General features: G+C 38.6%; 1 protein-coding gene across 1 annotated transcript in view; it reads left to right on the top strand.

Annotated features, from left to right (window-relative positions):
• The first annotated feature begins 2,682 nt into the window (after nt 1–2,682).
• cdkal1 (CDK5 regulatory subunit associated protein 1-like 1) overlaps nt 2,683–19,772 on the top strand; it is a 217,455-nt gene continuing 200,365 nt past the window's right edge. Inside the window, exons 1-3 of the mRNA XM_046846802.1 lie at nt 2,683–2,846; nt 3,696–3,862; nt 6,332–6,444. Of these exons, the coding sequence (XP_046702758.1) occupies nt 3,699–3,862; nt 6,332–6,444 (277 nt within the window). The 5' untranslated portion in view covers nt 2,683–2,846; nt 3,696–3,698. The remainder of the gene's footprint in view (nt 2,847–3,695; nt 3,863–6,331; nt 6,445–19,772) is intronic.

Below are 19,772 nucleotides of genomic sequence, written 5' to 3'. Positions count from 1 at the left end.
TAGAGACTATAGTGAAAAGACCAGCAGTACTGGCTTTAAAGGATCTGGGCAGATTAGATTGACATGGCAGCACATAGAAGCTAAAACATCCACATATACAAACTGGAAGCAGTGCAGCCAAGAGAAACATCACGAAATGACAGAATAGACTGTTGGGAATAAATTAATACAATTTTATGGAACAAATATAAGAATTTAGGTTGTAAATGTGTAAGAGAACCTCCAGGCATGCCCCCCTCAAACGTTCAACACTCTCGCTCAGCCTCTCCCTTCTATTAATCATCTGCATCTGTTTTAACTAAATTCATCTCCTTTAAAACACCTCTCTCCCCTTTCACTTGCCGTCCGATCTACCGTACACCTACCCTAAATCATCCGGACTTTCTACTGATCCTGCGTTCTCCTGTGATCCCCGTTACACTTCTCGTGAAGCTCGCTACAACTAAGTTTATAATTTTTTGTACTCCAGTTTCTGAATCTACTTTGTTTGTTCTCTTCAAAGATAAATAAACTACACCTTGTTTTACTCCCGGTTTCTGCCGTCTAGTGTTTCATGACAAACGGTAGGTCAGTGCTTCTGATAGTGTTTAGGCCAGCAGAGAAGGTATTGCTGGCCCTGACGGCCCACCACTGCTTTGGCTCATACATTTTTACACAAATATCTGTACTTTCTACTTCTTACGTTTTCAGAACAGGTTACTTTTAGTTTGAATTTATTTGGTGAAATGTCAATATCTTTCCTTCTCATTGCGCACTGCTTTCAGTGTCATCAACCAAATTCCTGTTGTTGTGCAGATTTTTCAATCTACTGGTGTTTTATTTCCTGTTATCACACACCACAGATGTAGACTGGTTTATGAAGATAACAATGAGCAAGACAAAAGGCAACAAACAGTATGGGGTTAACTTGGATGAGACAGGGGAGTCAGAGATGTAAACATGACTGAAAAGAGAGACATTCCTGATCACATGATCATCATCATCTTTACCCTGATTGTTTTCTATATGGTGGATGTTCAGCCAGGATACATTCATTAGCTAATAATTTTTTAGCTAACACATTTTTTTATTTGCTTTGTATCAATATATTCATTATATATATATATTCGGCTTTTTCCTCTGACAGAAACATTCCATTGTTTTACAACTAAATGTAAGCAACAACTTCTTTAACAACTCTACAGTTTCTGGATACATCATGGCAAAGTGTCAAAGTTCTTTTTTAATATTTTCTTTATATAATCTGAAATTATACCATAAGGACCATATTTTTCCTCCTCTTGTTATTGTTAAGCAGGCTTTTTGTTGATCATTATTCTTTAACAATGTTTAAGATTATGAAATTATGAATCTTAATGAGATGTTTGTAATTTTTTTTACAAGTATAAGTAAATAATAGTGGCACTATTGTTGTCTGACCTCGTCAGTCAACTTGTCAATCACTACTGCAAACAGAAAAGGGCTCAGAGCTGATCTTTGATGCAGTCCAACCTTCACCTTGAACCAGTCTGTCGTTCCCACTGCACACTTCACTGCTGTCACACTGTCCTCATACATGTCCCACCCTCACATACTTCTCTGACACACCTGACTTCCTCATACAATACCACAACTCCTCTCTTGGCACTCTGTCATACGCTTTCTCTAAATCCACAAACACACAATGTAACTCCTTCTGACCTTCTCTAAACTTCTCCATCAACATTCTCAAAGCAAATAATGCATCTGTGGTGCTCTTCCTCGGCATAAAACCATACTGTTGCTCACAGATGGTCACCTCTTCTCTCAGCCTGGCTTCCACTACTCTTTTCCATAACTTCATGGTGTGACTGATCAACATAATTCCCCTGTAGTTACTGCAGGTCTGCATATCTCCCTAAAGATCAGTACCAGCACACTCCTTCTCCATTCCTCAGGCATCCTCTGTTAATCCTGTTAAACAATGTTGTTAAAAACTCCACTGCCATCTCTCCTAAACATCTCCATGCTTCTACCGGTATGTCATCTGGTCCAACAGACTTTCCACTCTTCATCCTCTCAATCGCTGCTCTCACTTCCTCCTTACTACCTCACCGGTAGCCTGTTGGCTAACGATATTTGTGGCGGTCGTTGGTAACCCGGGCCTTGAACGATCCAATATGAAATTCTCTTTCGTGATCGACCATATTTAATTTGCTGCATGTTTTACGCTGGATGCCCTTCCTAACGCAACCCTCCCCATATATCCGGGCTTTGGACCGGCACTAAGATTGCACTAGCTTGTGCCACCCCAATGATAGGGGTTATACAAACAAAAATTGTAGCTACACTTCAGTCAATGAAAGAAAAACTCACAATGGTTACAGAAAAAACTTTAATCTGACAAAAGTAATAATAAATAAAAATTCTATGAATTGTCACACATTGCTTTTCAACCATGCTTTAACGTAATTATAAAAATAAAAAATAAACACCCACCCACCCACCCACCCACACACACACACACACACACACACACACAGAGTGTGGTGTTTGAAAATGTGTTAACTTTGTCCCAACGCATATGCCGTACTCATATTATTTCGCGTCATATTGCGGCTCGATTACAAAACAGTATCATTGTTGCTCTGTAGTGCACTACACTACCCGCAAGAACTCACTACTTTCTCCCCTATGTAGTGTACATATTCAGTGCCCTAGCTCACTGATCAGGATCTAGCTCCAGTGTTTATCCAGCATGGAGTCTTTAAGAGAAGCAAACTAAACTCGGCTAAACGGTTATAAACTTGTATCTTTGAGACGCTTTTTGGTGAATTTTATAGCGGGATTTTATTTGAATTAAAACGACGCGGGCACTGACTTTTAAAGTAAGCGTTTATGTTTTGCCAGTTTATTTTAAGCACACATGTGGCTCCAGCTAGGCTAGCTAGATTAGCCTGTTAGCTAAGAAGAATTTAGCACTAGAGTACTTTTTAAACGCTTTGTTTTAACTTGAGGCTCAATCAGCTTTTAAACAGTGTGTTAATGTGATGTGCAAATCGTAGAGAAAAAGTATTATTACCATAATATTTCAAATCCAGACCTGTTTAGTTTAGATTAAGAGATGTGATGCTGAATATTAGAGCAAACTGCATTAAAATAGTTATTATTAAATACAAATCTTTTTATTCTATTTATTTCTAAAATGTTCACCTGCACTAATATTTATTATTTATAAATTAGTTTAAAAAAAGTATTTTAGTTGTTTAAACAATGTACAATATTGTTAATTATTTTACTATTTTGTCAATTATTTTGTGCTTCACTTTTGTACTATTATGACACTTCACAGCACAGTGTCACTTTATACCACACCATCCTGCACATGGACACTTTAAGAACAATCACTAAATCACTTTAATTTGTACTGTCAATATCTGCCATATGCATCCATACCGGTCTAGAATTCATGTATATACATATATTTTTCTATACTTTTCTATACATTTTTTTTTTATTTTACTTTTTTAAATCTTTATATTCTATTTTTTAATGTTTAATGTCATACTCTGTATGTATGAGTGTCTATTGTATAATTATAAATAGATAATTAATGTTATTTCATTTACACAAACCCCCGTGTGTGTGTGTGTGTGTGTGTGTGTGTGTGTGTGTGTGGGGTGATTAATATATAATATTTTCATGCTGACATCTCTTTCTATGTGTGTATTTTGCAGATCATGTCCTCTGCCTGTGCCTCTGTAATTGATGATATTGAGGACATGGTGTCCTCCAGCGATTCGGCTCCTTTACAGCTTCAGCGCTCCAGCGGCAGACAGTCCGTCATTCCCCGAGTGAGAAAACGCAAAAACGTCGCAGCCAACGAGGAGCTGCAGGTGGACAGGTGAGGAGACGAGACACACAAGACACAATTCACTTAATAATAATAATAATAATAATAATAATAATAACCTTTATTTTGTATAGCTCCTTTAAAAGGAGTTTCTCAAAGCGCTTGACATAACAGATAAAATTAAAAGATACACATAATAATACAAACACTAAAACTAACTATACAAAAAATAAAAACTCAATAAATAACAGACAAAGAAGTCACATAAAAGCTACCCTAAAAAAGTACGTTTTAAGATGGGATTTAAAAACACCCAGGGATTCTGCATTCCTGATCTCTGAGGGCAGGGAATTCCACAGTTTAGGAGCCAAAGAAGAAAAAGCCCGATCACCCACAGTTTTTAGCCGTGTTTTTTGGGCAGTGAGAAGACCAGCTTCAGAGGACCGTAGAGCACGTGAAGGTGTGTAGGGGGTTAACAGCTCACATAAATATTGAGGGGCCAGATTATTCAAGGCCTTTATAGGTGAGCATGAGAATTTTAAACTCAATACGAAAACTAACTGGAAGCCAGTGCAATTTTTCCAGGATAGGTGTGATGTGTTCCCTTGCACTGGTCCCAGTCAGAATTCTAGCAGCAGAATTTTGTACCAACTGTAATTTACTTAGGGTAGCTTTAGGAACTCCAGCCAGCAAAGCAGTACAGTAGTCTAAACATGAAAATACAAATGTGTTGATCAATTTTTCAGCAACAGAGAAAGTCAGCATGGGACGTAATTTGCCAGTGTTTCTGAGATGAAAAAATGACGCTTTGACAGTGCTACGAACATGATGGTCAAATGTTAAATTGGTGTCAAATATCACCCCTAAATTTTTTTTAGTTTAGTCTTTCTTCAATGTTTATATTCTGTAAAGCTGTTTAAAACATCATGTAGAAATAATAGGTGTTCTTGTGATTCACAGTTATTAACACACTGCTTCAGCACAATGCAGTAAACACAGTTTTTAATAAAATAAACGCACAACAAACAGGAGTACAAAAGTGTACCTTTCAATAAATGTTTGTCCATTTCTAAAAGTTAATTTCTACAATTGATAAAAATATGGATGTTATGATTATATTAGACATTTAAAAAAAATCATAATCAGATTAAGATACATTAAAGCAACAGATTTTATATAGTTAATTTTTTTTGAGCAATTGGTAAAACAAAGACAGTAAATCGGTTTCTCTGGCTTACATTTTTTTAGACCTTGTATTATTTTTACATATGATAATTATAGATACTTATATAATTAAACATTATTATAATCGTTCTGTAAATATGTTATAAAAAAACTAATATTAGTAAGAAAATTTAAAATATTTAGGAGCAACATGAATGTTATATTGTAGGTAATAATAAAGTAGTTAAATTTCAATTAATGATAATTTTTAATACGTATTTAAAGTTAATTTAGTATTTGTAAATGTTAAGGGTAGAAGCTCTTTGTCTCCATCTAGTGGCTATAACGCTACACGTCATCTTTCCTTTCCTTTACTAAAAAGACAATCAGATTAAAATAATATATACTGTATATGTTTAAAATTGTCAGTGGCCTCAGTTAGAATTAACCCACTTAAAGTATTTGTTGGAAAATATTTTTCAGTTATTAGATCTTATTCTTTATTATTTTATATATAGGGCTGCAAATAACGATAATTAAATAATCAGACAATTATATTTTCTCGATTAATGGAGAAAAAATACTTCATTTAATTTGATGTCTTGCTTATTTTAAATATATAAAACTATATTGATGTATACAAGTGTACTTAAAAATGCAAAAGCCACATATTGAAATTATCCTTATTTAAGACATTTTAAAGCTTATAGTGCTGCTTGTTGAGAAGTGCATGGGGAATTTCTCCTTTATACAAATTCACTCATGCTGGATTGTTTCTATCTGTAAAAAACAAAACAAACAAAGAGCATTTGAGTATGAAAGGTGAAGCAATTTGTGTAAATCATTTGTATTGTATTTTGCAGATGGCAAGTTGACAACCATGCTTAAAAAAGCTTTATAAAATATAACACTTTTAACAAAAAATGTTAATACAAAGTATATTTAGTTCATTTGTGAAGATATAAGCATCTATAATATATAATTAATAACATTTTGTATAATAATTACATTATATATGCATTAATTAAATATACAAACATTAAAACCAAGCATTTGAATGCAGTAAAGCCACAATAAATCACGTTTGAAAAGTTTACTGTTGTAGTAGACAAACGCTATAAAAAAATAGAACAGAGAAATGCAGCAAGCTGACAGTTTTTTTTTAGGTTTGAAATTCTAAAAATGTTGAACACATAGATGACATGATTGCATTTACCTCAGTTTCTTTTCTTTTTTTTTTTGTAATGTTGAGAGATCAAATGTGGAGTTTTGGGAGCATCAGGTTTGAAAATAACAGAAGGTGTTTCTTATCATGTGTGATGTTTGTGTGTGTTTTTTTTTTTTTTCTCTGGGTAGTGTGATTCCTGGCACACAGAAAGTGTGGTTAAGGACGTGGGGCTGCTCACATAACAGCTCAGACGGAGAATACATGGCCGGACAATTGGCTGCAAGCGGCTATAAGATGACAGGTATCTTTCACACACATGCATGCACATGCACACCGAATCAGCGAAGAAACAAATTATCCACCAGCTTAAAGACAATTACAATTTGTAGTGGAAATAAATCAAATTCATGTATTTTTTTTATAATCGGTAGATTCATAAAGTAGACACTAGATGGCAGTAAGTTCCCTTTTTTGTTGTTTATTTATTTATTTATTTATTTATTTATTTATTTTTTATAGAGGAACAAACATTTTTCTATGAAGGGCCAAAAATCAAACTCGACTGAGGGATGTTGGTTATATGTTCCATTGTGCCAGATTGTAAATAAATATAAAATATTACTCTGTAATCTGCTTACCTCTAGCTGTTTTATTTTCAGAGTTTTACAAGTTCACTGTACCGTATAGTACAAATAAAATCATAGAACGATCTAATTTATAGTATATTAGAGTTCAATGTTTAATACAGTTATTCGGTCTATAAGTCGTACAGCCATATACTTTATTTTTACTGACTTTTAATGAGACTCATGAAGCTTTTCCTCATTTAAAAAAAAAACAGGTGGCTTACTGACAAAGTATTCAAGAATCCGTTTGTCTGCTTCTCAGTTCACGCTTGTTCAAAAGTATGCACACACAGAGGGAGATACTGCTAAAGATTTAGCAGCTTTAAACTATTAACAATTTGTTAAATTAGAAATTAAGATTTGTATCAACGATACCCCCTCTTTTCCTCCTCTTCTCGTATGCTGCATGCTCGGTCAAATCAAGAGTTTGCGCATCTCTACTCTCCGCTTTTCATTTCTATTTTCATCAGGCATATTACATAATTCTCTAATTAGCTGCAGATCTATGCAGAAGGCTGGAATGTATTTTTCTCGATCTGGTTGTATGTTTTGGACTCGTTTAGGATTTTAAACCTGTTCCGCATGAAACCTTTTGTGATTTTTAGGAACTCTTGTGTAGCACTTCCTCATTAGGACAAACGAAATCTTTTAATCGTTTTCATTCATGCTACAGACAATTTATTTCAAATGAACCACATCGCCGAAGTCGAATCGGGACTAATTGGCTACTCGTTTCAGGAATCTGATAACATTCCTGTAAGAGGTGAATGAGGATAACGCAGTGTACAGCAGAACCTTGCTGGATCTGGATCTTTTTTTACACAAGTTTCTAAGCCTGTGTTAGAAGAGAGAGCTTTGAGCTCTTTAGGCTGCTGTGTGTTGGGGTTTGGTGTTGATTTCTGGCTGTGGGTCAGGTTTGATTGGGAGACACTCTGGATTGGTTTAGATGAGATTTGAGTTGTCGAGCTCGTTGTTATTGGGTCCAGGTTATTTGGTCATGGGTTGTTGGTTCCAGGTAATTCAGCTGGTTGAATCTAACAGCAGGTGGAATTTGCCAGAAGATTTAGTAGGTCTGGCTGGCAGAAGATCTGGATGTATACACTTTATTGCCCAAAGTGTTGGGTCACCTGGTCATAAGTGTGCTGTGATTAGTGATTTACATATTATTCCCTCCACTCTTCTGTTAAGATGTTCAAGTCAAGAATCTTTTATTGTCATTTCAACCATATATAGCTGATGCAGTACACAGTGAAATGAAACATTATTTCTCCTTAACACAGGTGCTACATAAAACAACATAAAACAACAGTCACAGAACAGAAGAACACAGGGCCAAGAACTAAGATGCTTGCCACATAAAGTGCATGTGTGCAACTGGTGCAAACAGTGCAAACAGCAATAGCGCCGCCAGTAAAACCTGTCGTGACAGAATAAGGTGCACAGTAGCAGAAAAATGTAATGTTCCACTAGATTGTAGTGTGTGCTTGTGGACATTTCTGCTCTTTAGCCATAAGGGTGTCAGTAAAGGAAGGTACTGATGTAGGTGAAGTGAGGAGATCTGGGGTGCAGTCAGCGCTCACGTTTGTCCCACAGGTGTTCAGTAGGGATGAGATCAGAGCTCTACAGCAGCTCACTCAAGATCTTCCTCTCCAAAGCATGTAAAGCAGATCTTCATGGAGCTCACTTTGTGCACAGGGGCATTGCCATGCTGGAACAGGTTTGTGTTTCCAAATTCAAATGAATGCAAAATTTTATTATAGCACATCTAAAGACAAAGTACAATTGTGTGCCTCTAGATTTGTGGTAACAGAATGGAAAAGAACCACATGTGGCAGGAAAGGTCAGGTGTCCCAATACTTTTGTCCATGTAGTGTATGTTGGGTCACAAGGTCCATGTCATAAGATAAGATATACCTTTATTCGTCCCACAGTGGGGAAATTTTTGTTACAGCAGCAAAGAAAAAAATAAATGCAAAAATATAAAGAATAGACACATACTATAGTATACAGTATATACACAACACAATGTATAAATATAAATAAGGTGGTATTGCAGGTAATATTGCACACAGGTGGTATTATTACACAGTTAAACAGTAATGTAAAACAGTGTGTATTATGGTGATTGGTTTACTGGGAGCAGCTTTGATTGTAAAGTCTAATAACAGCGTGGAGAAAAGATCTTCTGTATCACTCCTTCAGACACTTAGGATATAACAGTGTCACTGAAGGAGCTGCTCAACGATGAAACAGGTTCATACATGGGGTGAGAGACGTTCTCCAGCAATGATGATAGTTTTCATCAAGTTTAATACTGGGTCCATGTCTCTGAGGAGTTTGTGAGTTGAGTCATGAGAGTCTGGGATTCTGGGGCTGGATTGATAGATCTGGGTACGAGAAGTCGAGGTTTTTAGAGTCTCCAGGTTTCAGTAACTGTGATCTAAAGGAATTGCTGGGTAAGATTTAGAATTTTTGGCTTAAAGTCGCATGGTCTGATTTGTTTGGTTCGAGTTATAGTGAATATGAAGCTAGGTAAGCAGATGATTGAACTCTAATATAAGAGAAATGTCTTTAATTCCTGACACTCTGTAGATGAAGTGATGTAGGTGGGTAACTCGGTCCACCACCATTCGGTATGTCTGAAGTCTAAAGATGGACACACATGTGATTGATTCTGTATGACTGCTTGATGTGTTCATAGATACACAACTGTAGGACTATAAATAGGTTTGAATTGAGCCTTTATACTCCTCTGCTGGCCAAAGTTCTAAATGCAAGTGTATGCTAAAAATAAGTGTATTGTAAAATCTAAGTAAAAGGTACTCAGGTTGACCTTAATGCTTAGTCTTGGTGTTTAAAGAGCATGGGTGAGTTATTTTAGTGTGACCTCCAGAAGACCCTCTTTTCCCCTCTCACTCCGTGTCTATCTTGTTATTCGTCTCTCAGCTGGAATTAACCAACAGCTACACGCCTGTGCTGTTCTTCTGAAAGAGGCACAAGTCCCCTGTTGTGTTTGGACATCTGGTAGCCATCAGTCGCAAAAAACACCTCTTTACTGGAGTTCGCGGGAACGTCGATTGTGAAGTTTTATCGAGCGAGTACTGGGCACGTTCTCCCGGATCAGCGTTTTATCGCAGTATCTCATTAACGTTGCCCTCGGAACGCTGTTTCTATCGATACGCCAGGAGCAGTCACTCACTAAAACACGGCTTATAAAAGTATCCGCCGTTTACACGTTGGGACCCAAACCTGGTGCACTGCTGTGCCCGGCTCTCCTCCGGGCCAACTCTTGCAGATGACAGTAATTAAGTCGAGATATTTTAAGGAGCTTAAAAAGGCTCACAGCTGCCTCGAATTATACACGAGTCGCTCCAAGAGGCATTGTGCGTCACTCCACACTGCTTCGCTCTGTCCTCGGGATACTCTCAGCTCTCTGACCTCTCTTTGATGAAGTTCAGGCAAAAACAAGGCTTAATGAAGAAACACAATGTGCTGATTTGTCTGTTTTCAGAGCAGATCTTTAGTTTAGTTTTTTTCGAAATAGCATGCATCCGAATCTCAAAATGTATTTTCACACGTGCTGTATGTCATCATTAATAGACCTCAGAGTTACATGCCGTTACAGAAAAATAATCCATGAAGTTCCTTGTTGATTATTTCCCAATAACAGCACATCCCTCATGCGTTTTTATTAATTTTAGACCGCAAATGATGACCGTTTGAATTTAGTGAAAAACCAAATGTCGCACAGTACTTTTGATGTTTTTAATGTTTTTGTTACTAAGAAACTGCAGAGGATAGTAAAATTCTGTCACACAGAAATTGAAAAATTAGAAGTAAACCTTTTACCTCTGAAGGTTACAAAGCGCCGACACCAGTGACCCCTTCCAGCAATGTTCTGGTACGTAGGTGGTGGAATGAACTTCCACTGGAACATATGGACAGAAAAAATGACATCTAACTTTCCAGCCATATGTGATTTTTCTCCAAACTGTTATCACAAAGTTGGAGGCATACAATTGTGCAGGATGTTTTCGAATGCAGTAGTGTTAAATTTTCCCTTCACTTGAACTAGGAGACCCAAACCTGTTCCAGCATTACAATATCCCTGTGCACACAGTGAGCTCCATGAGGATATGCACAGGGATATCATATTAATTTACATGGTGGGCTGCTGTAGAGCTCTGATTTCATCCCTACTGAACACCACTGGGATGAATGTGAACGCTGACTGCCCCCCAGTCCTCCTCACTTCACCTACATCAACACCTGACTTTACTTACCCCCTTGTGGCTGAATGAGCACAAATTTCCACAAGCACACTCCGAAATCTAGTGCAACATCTTCCCAGAAGAGTGGAGTTTATTATAACTGCAAATGGGGAATAAATGTGGAATGGGATGTTCAAAAAACACCTGTTTGTGTGTGTGTGTGTGTGTGTGTGTGTGTGTGTGTGTGTGTGAGAGAGAGCGCGATATGAAGCACATTCAGTCACGCACTGGTCCAAAACAGCAACATGCTGATCACGCAACCACTTTCCAAATCTGTGTGCGTTCGCGTTCGGCGTCTGTCTGTAAAATGTTGTTTGTTGCCACACAGGATGTGCGTGGTGCGTAGGCTAATTGTGCTACTGCTGTTTGTTCCTTTCCTTTCAATTGTGGGAAAATAGCTGTAATTGTTGCTCAGGAAATGTACGGTTAGCAGGTTTAGATGTGGTTTCGGGTGTAGAGCAAAGTGACAAAGCTCTCAGCTGAAGCTGAGCAAGCGCTTTTCTTTCCCCCACTGTGGCTTGGAGAAATAAAAACACCTTTATGACACTGGCAAGGAGGCGGAGCTTACATTTCAGAAGCCTGAAACAAGCTTCAAACTTTGGAAACCGGATAGAGACTGGAACGAAATAATGAGCCAATGATTGTTGTATTATTTTGGGAAAACCTACTCAGGTTTGCTGAATTTGGCCCCGAAAAACAATAAAAATGACTTCTACTTGCATATATATAGTATCTCACAAAAGTTAGTACACACCTCACATTTCAGCAAACATTTTAGTATCTTCTCAAGGGACAAAAATATAAAAATGACTCTTGGGTACATTTTAGAGTAGTCAGTGTGCAGTTTGTACAGCAGTATAGATTTACTGTCCCCTACAAATAACTGAACATACAGCCATTATTGTCAAAATAACTGGCAACAAAAGTGAGTACACCCAAAGTGATTACAGCTGTGTAACCATGTAAAGAAACACGTCCTATTCATGTTTGTTTTTGTCTGTTTGACAGGAGCATAACAGTGTGTGTATCTTGTATTAGAGCAGATAAAATGTGGTGCTTTGAGTACAATTCTCTCATACTGACCCTTTGAATGTTCAACATGGCACCTCATGGCAAAGAACAGAGGATTTAAGAATTAGAATTGTTGCTCTCCATAAAGATGACCTACGTGATAAGATCGTTATCGTAAGTGTGTACTATAAAAACAAATAATATTTGACTTTAATATACAGGGCTCCAGACTGCGACCAAAATAATAATAAATTGCGAGTAATATTTTTGCCTAGATCTCCACTTGCGACCACATGAATGTACACGTTATGACCGCATAATGTGCATGTTGTGTCTCTTTATGTGCGTGTTCTATCACATACTTTGTTGACGTAATAAACGGAGACGCACGCGCCGCCCACGCTTGAGTTAAAGCGCCAAAATAACTGGACAGTTAAATCAAAACTCACTTTTCCTCATCAGAAAAAAACGTCAACTTCAAATATCCGACTTTTTTCTAAACAGTCTCCATCTCTGTCCAACTCTTCTGCTGATGACACACCTGCAGTAAAAAGGCAGGCTGCGTCGGAGAGAGGGAGAACGATGAATGATTTCATTTCCTGAACAGATCATTTGAGAAAAGAGACGGTATGAAAATACTGCAGTCAAAAGCATAAATATGCTGGCGATCACATAATGTGGAAGAGCGCTCCACAGAAAACACCGTCAGCGCTCGCGGTGTCTCGTGCACGCGGACTGTGTGCTTAAAGAGCTAGAAATAAAATTCAACAGCGCCTTCAGTTCCCAGGCCATGCTGTAAAATGATGGCAGGTGTACACATGACAGGGTGACTCGAACTAAGTGTTTTATATATTTTTTTTTTAAGCTCATTGTTTTAGTGAACTATATGTAAAACATATCAGCTGCTTGGAAAAAAAATTGACAAGGAAAATAACATTGAAAAATGTATTGTAATACTGTATCATGATGTTGGTCATATTTCATCATATCATCCAGTCTTAAGTTTGAGAATATGATGACCTTGGACCCACAAGTCTTAGGCTCTCTCTCTCTCTCTCTCTCTCTCTCTCTCTGTCTGTCTCTCTCTCTCTCTCTCTCTCTCTCTCTCTCTCTCTCTCTCTCTCTCTCTCTCTCTCTCTCTCTCTGTCTGTCTCTCTCTCTCTCTCTCTGTCTTTCTTTCTTTCTCTCTTTCTTTCTTTCTGTCTGTCTTTCTTTCTCTCTCTTTCTGTCTTTCTGTCTGTCCTTCTCTCTCTCTCTGTCTGTCTCTCTCTCTCTCTCTCTCTCTGTTTCTTTCTTTCTTTCTTTCGTTCTTTTTCTTTCTTTCTCTTTCTTTCTTTCTCTCTCTTTCTCTTTCTTCCTGTCTGTCTTTCTTTCTCTCTCTCTGTCTTTCTGGTTTTCTCTCTTTCTTTTATAATAATTAGAACAATTCACTGTGTGTTGCTGCTGTTCTTGCCCTTATGGGAGGTGCTGTAAAGAAATGACTTATTACAGCCGTAATTTCTGCTCCAGCTTCTTTGCCCCCAGGCCTCACCAGTCTCTAACGCACTCTCTAATTGTCTCATTAACTATGTATTACCCTAATCCAGCCTCATGACTGGAAGAGTGTGTGGGTATCAGACCTGTTATTATCCGACTATACCTGTTATTATAGGGTGCGTCACGTGTATTACGTAAGGATTAACTCATTTATACCACAGTCCATGTGCTCCCCATCATCTCCCAATAGAAGCCATCGATTGATTTTTCTTTAACTCTGTGTAAATAAAAATCACAGGGTTGTATTAATGTGTTGTTACCGTTTCTATAATAACAGTTCAGGACGTGCAGAACAGCATGAGATTTCGAAGGGTTTTTTTTTGTTTGTCTCCAGTGTCAAAAACAGAGCTATTACTGTAATTAGCTACTGTGCATCTTCTCATTATTAAGTTAGAAAAAAATCTTCGTCAAACTGGTCTGATACAAAGAAAGTAAAACACTTGTGAAGATCATTTTCCTATGACGGCACATCACTCCTGTGCTGATTCTTTTTCTTTTAACAGCATGATTTAATATTTATTCAGTATTAAAGATTTGCTGTCTGCACTAAAGCGTGAGTGTCTTTTTGATGGTATACACTTTAAGGTGTCTGGAAGCTTGCTTAAAGCAAATGGTTTTAAGAATTGCTGAACAATTTGCTGTAGAACTGACAAAGGCAATCTTCAAGATTACAGCCTTCGCTTTTTTTTTTTAGACAGCTTTGTGATGTGGATGACTGAATAGCTTGAAAATTATGAACTGCGCATGGAATTGCACACTATTTTATTCATCAGCGCTATAATGGTCGCAGTTGGAATTGCAGAAAGGTCATAAAGTGCGCTTTACATGTAAAAGAAAAAAAAAAAACCCACACAAAAAAAACACCTTTTTGGTGCGGGAGATGAGGAGGCGACAGTAGGTGGCAGTGTTGATCCATCAGTCGGTTGTTTTTATTTTTTTATTTTTACAGCGATACTACTGCCTCTGAAATGCATGATGTCAGATTAAATTAAAGCAGAAGGAATACGGAGAAAACCAATAAAAACCATATGTTGCCTTTTGGTAGAATGTAAACTTTTATCGTACGTCATGTTCTGAATAATTTGAACGTTTCATTAACTGCAGAATCCTGCAGACCTGCACAAAAAAAGAACGCAGATCAAAAGCCTAACTGTGGTTTTCCGATTGCATGTTTGTCGCTGTGAATTATTTTTCTCACAAATTATAACTGTTTAGGGTCATTTGAGTGTACAAACATGTGAACCTCTCCTTTTCAACCGCATTACGTCATCGGCTGTATTAATTAGGTCACATTTACCAGAGCCCATATGCAGTTCATTCACTTGTACAGTAGAGTAATGTACACTATTAATCTCTACCCTTAGATGGCACTGTTGCTCAATGTAGAGTTTTTGCTGAAGCCGGTGCCAGACGTCTGAATGGGCAGCTCTCTTTCCCTCCCTCACAGACAAGAAGAGACGCGTTGCAATAATGATTTACATAAAACGGATAGTATTGCCTGTAAACATTAACTGCCAACGGTTGATACATCCTTGTTCCAAACAGTCGAGTGACAGTTTAAGGAAGCACGTCCTTGTGTATCAGGAAACGTAAGGGTGTATCCAAGTTCTTGCTCAGTAAGAATGAAAGAAATATTAAATTAGATTTGTTACGTTTTGGACACAATCTGCCGGCATCGTTTTCCTCCCTGGCGTATTTGTTTTATAGTATTTTATCCATGTGGGGATGTAAAAGTATTTACTGAACGTGTGCGTACTCTGCGCTCATTCATGAAAATGCCAGCTCGCGAGGGGCTGCGATTGGCTGAGCGCCGTCTATGCTGCTGTACTCGTCTCTACGAGGCGACCAATGAGGAAAGCCCCAGTTTGGAAGCGCAGCGTTATTCGTGCGCATGCCGAATCGCTCGACACAGCTCTCACTCCTCAGGAGCAGGTTAAAGCAAAGCTGTGAGACTTTTCCCCCTCGCTTCAACCCAGACCTCAGCGACGGAATGAGAGAAAAAGGGAGTCGTGAGAGAGTGGCTTGAAAAAGGAGGAGACTAGAAAACGGAGCGAGGCACGAGCTGCGATCACAGACCGCTTCATCACGGAGGAGACGAGCTTGGCGAAGTGATGAGCGGAAGGACGATGTTCCGTTTCGATGGATGGAGCGTAGTGCAGAGCGTCCTGCTTTCCCTTCCCGCACTTTGCACATCTCGATAGATGACCTGTTTGGGACTGTTCAGTTTGCCTGTGCATACCTGCTTTCCTATGCAGGGAATGAAATGCCTCATTTAGAGCGAACTCTGCAAATACCAGCTGTTATTTCAGTTGAATACACAAAGAACGGGTGTCTCACACACTAAATAATTGAATTGTAAAGTCTATACATAATTAATTGCAGAGTGCATCGTCCTTTCTTCAGGCACACCTTCCACTGAACTGGTACAGTAGTCGGGGTGGAGACTGATACTCAACAGGTGCTTTACTCAGAACTACAACTATTTGTTTTTTGTTTATTGATTAACATACAGAGGGAAAAAAAAAATTGGTCGAAACCGCCACAAGCACTCCACTGCATATTGTTAGTCTATGACCTGTTCACAGTGTAAAGAACTGCAACACCATCCCTTCTTTCTTTCAATTTGTCCTGGAGATGGTATTTTTTTCCTTCAACAAAAAGAATGGTCAGAGTTTAGTGATCCCGCAAAAGGGAACTTGATAAATATTTATGGATCTGGGATCAGTTTTTGCCCTCCGTTTCGCATTAAACTAGATCATCAAATCCGTACACGTAGGCACTTTTTAAATCTGATGCTAAACTTGTTGCTTTCCTGGTGAGCCTCTGAAGGTGTCCTTGTAAGACACTGCTCATTCTATAAAGCCCTTCAGGTGGTCCCTCTTGACCTGCTGTTAAAGTATCCAGAGAAAACTGCAAGACTTATGTCAACTGGCTATTAAGCCCTAAATGAGAGTGCTTTTTAATTGAAACTTGTCCTAGAGTGGCCTCTTGTATCTGTCCTTGCCTGTGCTTAGTAAATGTTCTGGTTAAGGTAAACACTTATCTAGTTCTCTTTTGCCCTTGCTCAAGGGCCACGGTGACCAAATGGTCTTGAGCGATGATCAGATTGGCAGGATAATTCGCAGAAACTTGATGAATACCGACTGCCAAGGGTTGCTCGACTCGACGGCGGCTCAACACAAACCCCCCTGTTGCACGTTTTGAGAATTTTCATCAGTTCCTTGGTGATGACCGATAGAGAACCGCAACTCCATTCATCACTCAGTAACCTCTTCGAAGCTCCAATCTCTGCCTTCCAGCCCCCTGTGCATAATGTTACTGCGACCCACTGAGGTCATCTTCTGATGAGTCCAGCCTGCAGTACCGCCCCACACTCCTCCTCTACCCACTTTCTACCCAGACCCCATAAAACCAAGCACATCTCCAATCACATTTCCACCAGGGGAGCCATCATCTTTTGTCACGAAAGTGCACTGATAATAGGAAGAGAAGACATGGGATTGACCAAAAGCGATGGATCAGCTTGGTTTCTGGTCACAATCAGGAACAGGCAGCAATCTCCAATCCTTTTCCTCCTCCTCCTTCTCCCCCCTCACACACCGTTATTTTCCCAGGAGCTGACTGTAGCGGAATGATGTGATGGCCTTTCACCTAGGCTTAATAACTCCTGAATCCCTACTTTGGAGAGTGTGCTGCTGGAGGTTGACTTATATCAGTTTATAGCCCTGTATGGTTTTGATTGTGTGTGGTAGAGGAGGGGGGGTAGGGGGGGGGTTGAGAGAGCTCAACTTCACTTCACAACCTTCACTGCAATGAGGTGAAGGTGTGATGGACGTTGTTTTTCCCTCATCCAATGTCTGATACCTTCTGCAGTAAATGAGGTCTCTTAACAAGTCTACCGAGGGCATTCCTCTCAAGTAAAAAAAATGTTCTTCAGTCACAAAGAAGTGCCGCGAGTCACCCGACTTCCTTTTTCTAACATTTATAGTTACATTGTAAGATTTGGTATACCAAAGTTCCTAGCTCCTAATTAAACCTTTGTAATGGGCTAATAGGAGCCAGTCCCTGACCTTTAACTTCATCTTCAAGCATTGATCACTTGCTTCTACCATCCATCCATACGACCAGTCACTAATATTTTTGTTACCAATCAGCAGTGGTGGAAAGAGTACTGAAAATCACACTTATGTAAATGTACCATTACTCCTCAAAAACTGTAGCACTAGTAGAGTAAATGCACCTGTCCTAAATACTACACAAAGTACAAAAGTTCTCAAGAGTAGTGAGTATTATGTTGTGAATGTTAATGCACTTTCAACCCTGGCTAAAAAGCTAAGGTGTGTTTAGTATAGTTTAAGGCCATTTCATGATTACACTCGCCAGCAATAAGCCGGGTAAGATGGGTGTTTTTTTTTTTTCAAATTCGAGCAAGATCTCTTGAATGCTGATTTTTTTTAACTGGTATAGTCTAGGCAGGCAAAGTTGATCTGACACAATGACAATTGTCCTTTTTGTAAAAATACTCCTTCAAGTGTGGCCACGGCTGCTGAAGTGCTGTATTTGAGCTGTTGCATGTGGAAGCATTCGCCACACGTTCTCTCTCCTCCTCCTCAATGATCAAGCTAAATTGGTTCCATGTCTCGATTTGATTTGACGGGAATCACTGGACCGATTATTCTCCATAGCCAATCACAGTTGACAGAAAGTAACAGTACCGATACAGAACTACAAATGTACACAAGTAAAAGTACACTGTTTTAAAACTACTTAATAAAGTAAAATTCCTGAGGAAAGACTACTCGGTTACATTAACAATAGAATTTTTGTAATTCATTACTTTACACTTTTGCCTATCAGACTAGCAACCTAGTTACCTATCCGGGAAACTAGCTACCATATTTTTCGGACTATAAGCCGCTACTTTTTTTCCCACGTTTTGAACCCCGCGGCTTAAACAGCGAAGCGGCTAATTTATGAAATTTTTCCTGGGTTTTTCCCCGTTTCACAAACTTCAAGCCAAAAAACTGAACCCCATAACATTTAAACCAATGAAATTTCCGAACGGAAACGAAAAAGCGCACCTCACCTGTGTTCTGAGCTGCACTGCATCGGGAGAAAAAAGTTTTTTTTTTTTAAACGCACTACGATGCCAAAAGATAAACTCCCGAGAGAAATAGTTGTGAAAGGAAGGAGGAAGACAGTGAACAATGACTTTCTTGGTCGGCTACTGTTTAGATACAAGCCGTTGTAGCGCATTTAGTCTGGGTGATGGGAGAGCTCGCTAACTCCAGTTACAACAGAAATCATATAAGCACAGACAGGTTTCCAAAACTCGTGCTTTTTTATTTTTCTTGGCAACAGCGTTACGGGTTAGTCAAAGAAACTTAGAAATCAGCATCAGAAAATAATAAGGACATAATCCTCGTCTTGCACACGTGCAGTAATAGCGGAAAAAGGCAGTGCCAGGCTATTCCCAAAATACCGCTCTGCTCCTAAAGGTAGCGCAACATATTTCACCCGTTACACCGTGTGTAACGTGTCTTTCGTTAAAGCCTGTGTAAAGTATATTAGTATAGACAGGTGCGGCTTATTTATGTTAAAAATAAAAATATTTGTAAAATTCAGTGGGTGCGGCTTATATATGGGTGCACTTTATAGTCCGGAAATTACGGTAATTAAAATTCAGAATATCTGAGATTTAAAGTTAGAACTTCGATAAATACAAATCTTGTCCAAATCTTAAGATCGATTTTGGTCAAGTCAAAACTCTAATACTTATTTGGAGTTCTGAGGTAAAATTGGAAAGAGGGAAGTTAGAATGTTGAAGTAAGGTTGAAGTAAGTAAATATCAGAAGCTAGCCATTTTTCAACATTAACTCTTGGCTGTCTGTGTATCACTAATCCGAATCTTCTGTGACAAATAAACATTGTATTACGAACCAAATGTGAGCGTAAACATTATACTGGAAACAAAACTCACACACACTCCCTCAACTCTGTGTTACTGAACTGTTACAACCTGAACTCAACACACACTCAATACTCATTCACTTCACTTCATACACATCCATGTCTTCAGCACCACCCGTATTATACTGTTTACATGCTGTTTTGCACCTCTCGAATACTGCTATTGCTGTTTTTGCACAACATTGTGTTCCTGTTTACAAATACACTTTTGTTTA

The sequence above is a fragment of the Silurus meridionalis genome, chromosome 4 (assembly GCF_014805685.1).
Source record: "Silurus meridionalis isolate SWU-2019-XX chromosome 4, ASM1480568v1, whole genome shotgun sequence".
Taxonomy (NCBI): domain Eukaryota; kingdom Metazoa; phylum Chordata; class Actinopteri; order Siluriformes; family Siluridae; genus Silurus; species Silurus meridionalis.
This window is presented reverse-complemented; position numbering and strand designations above follow the sequence as displayed.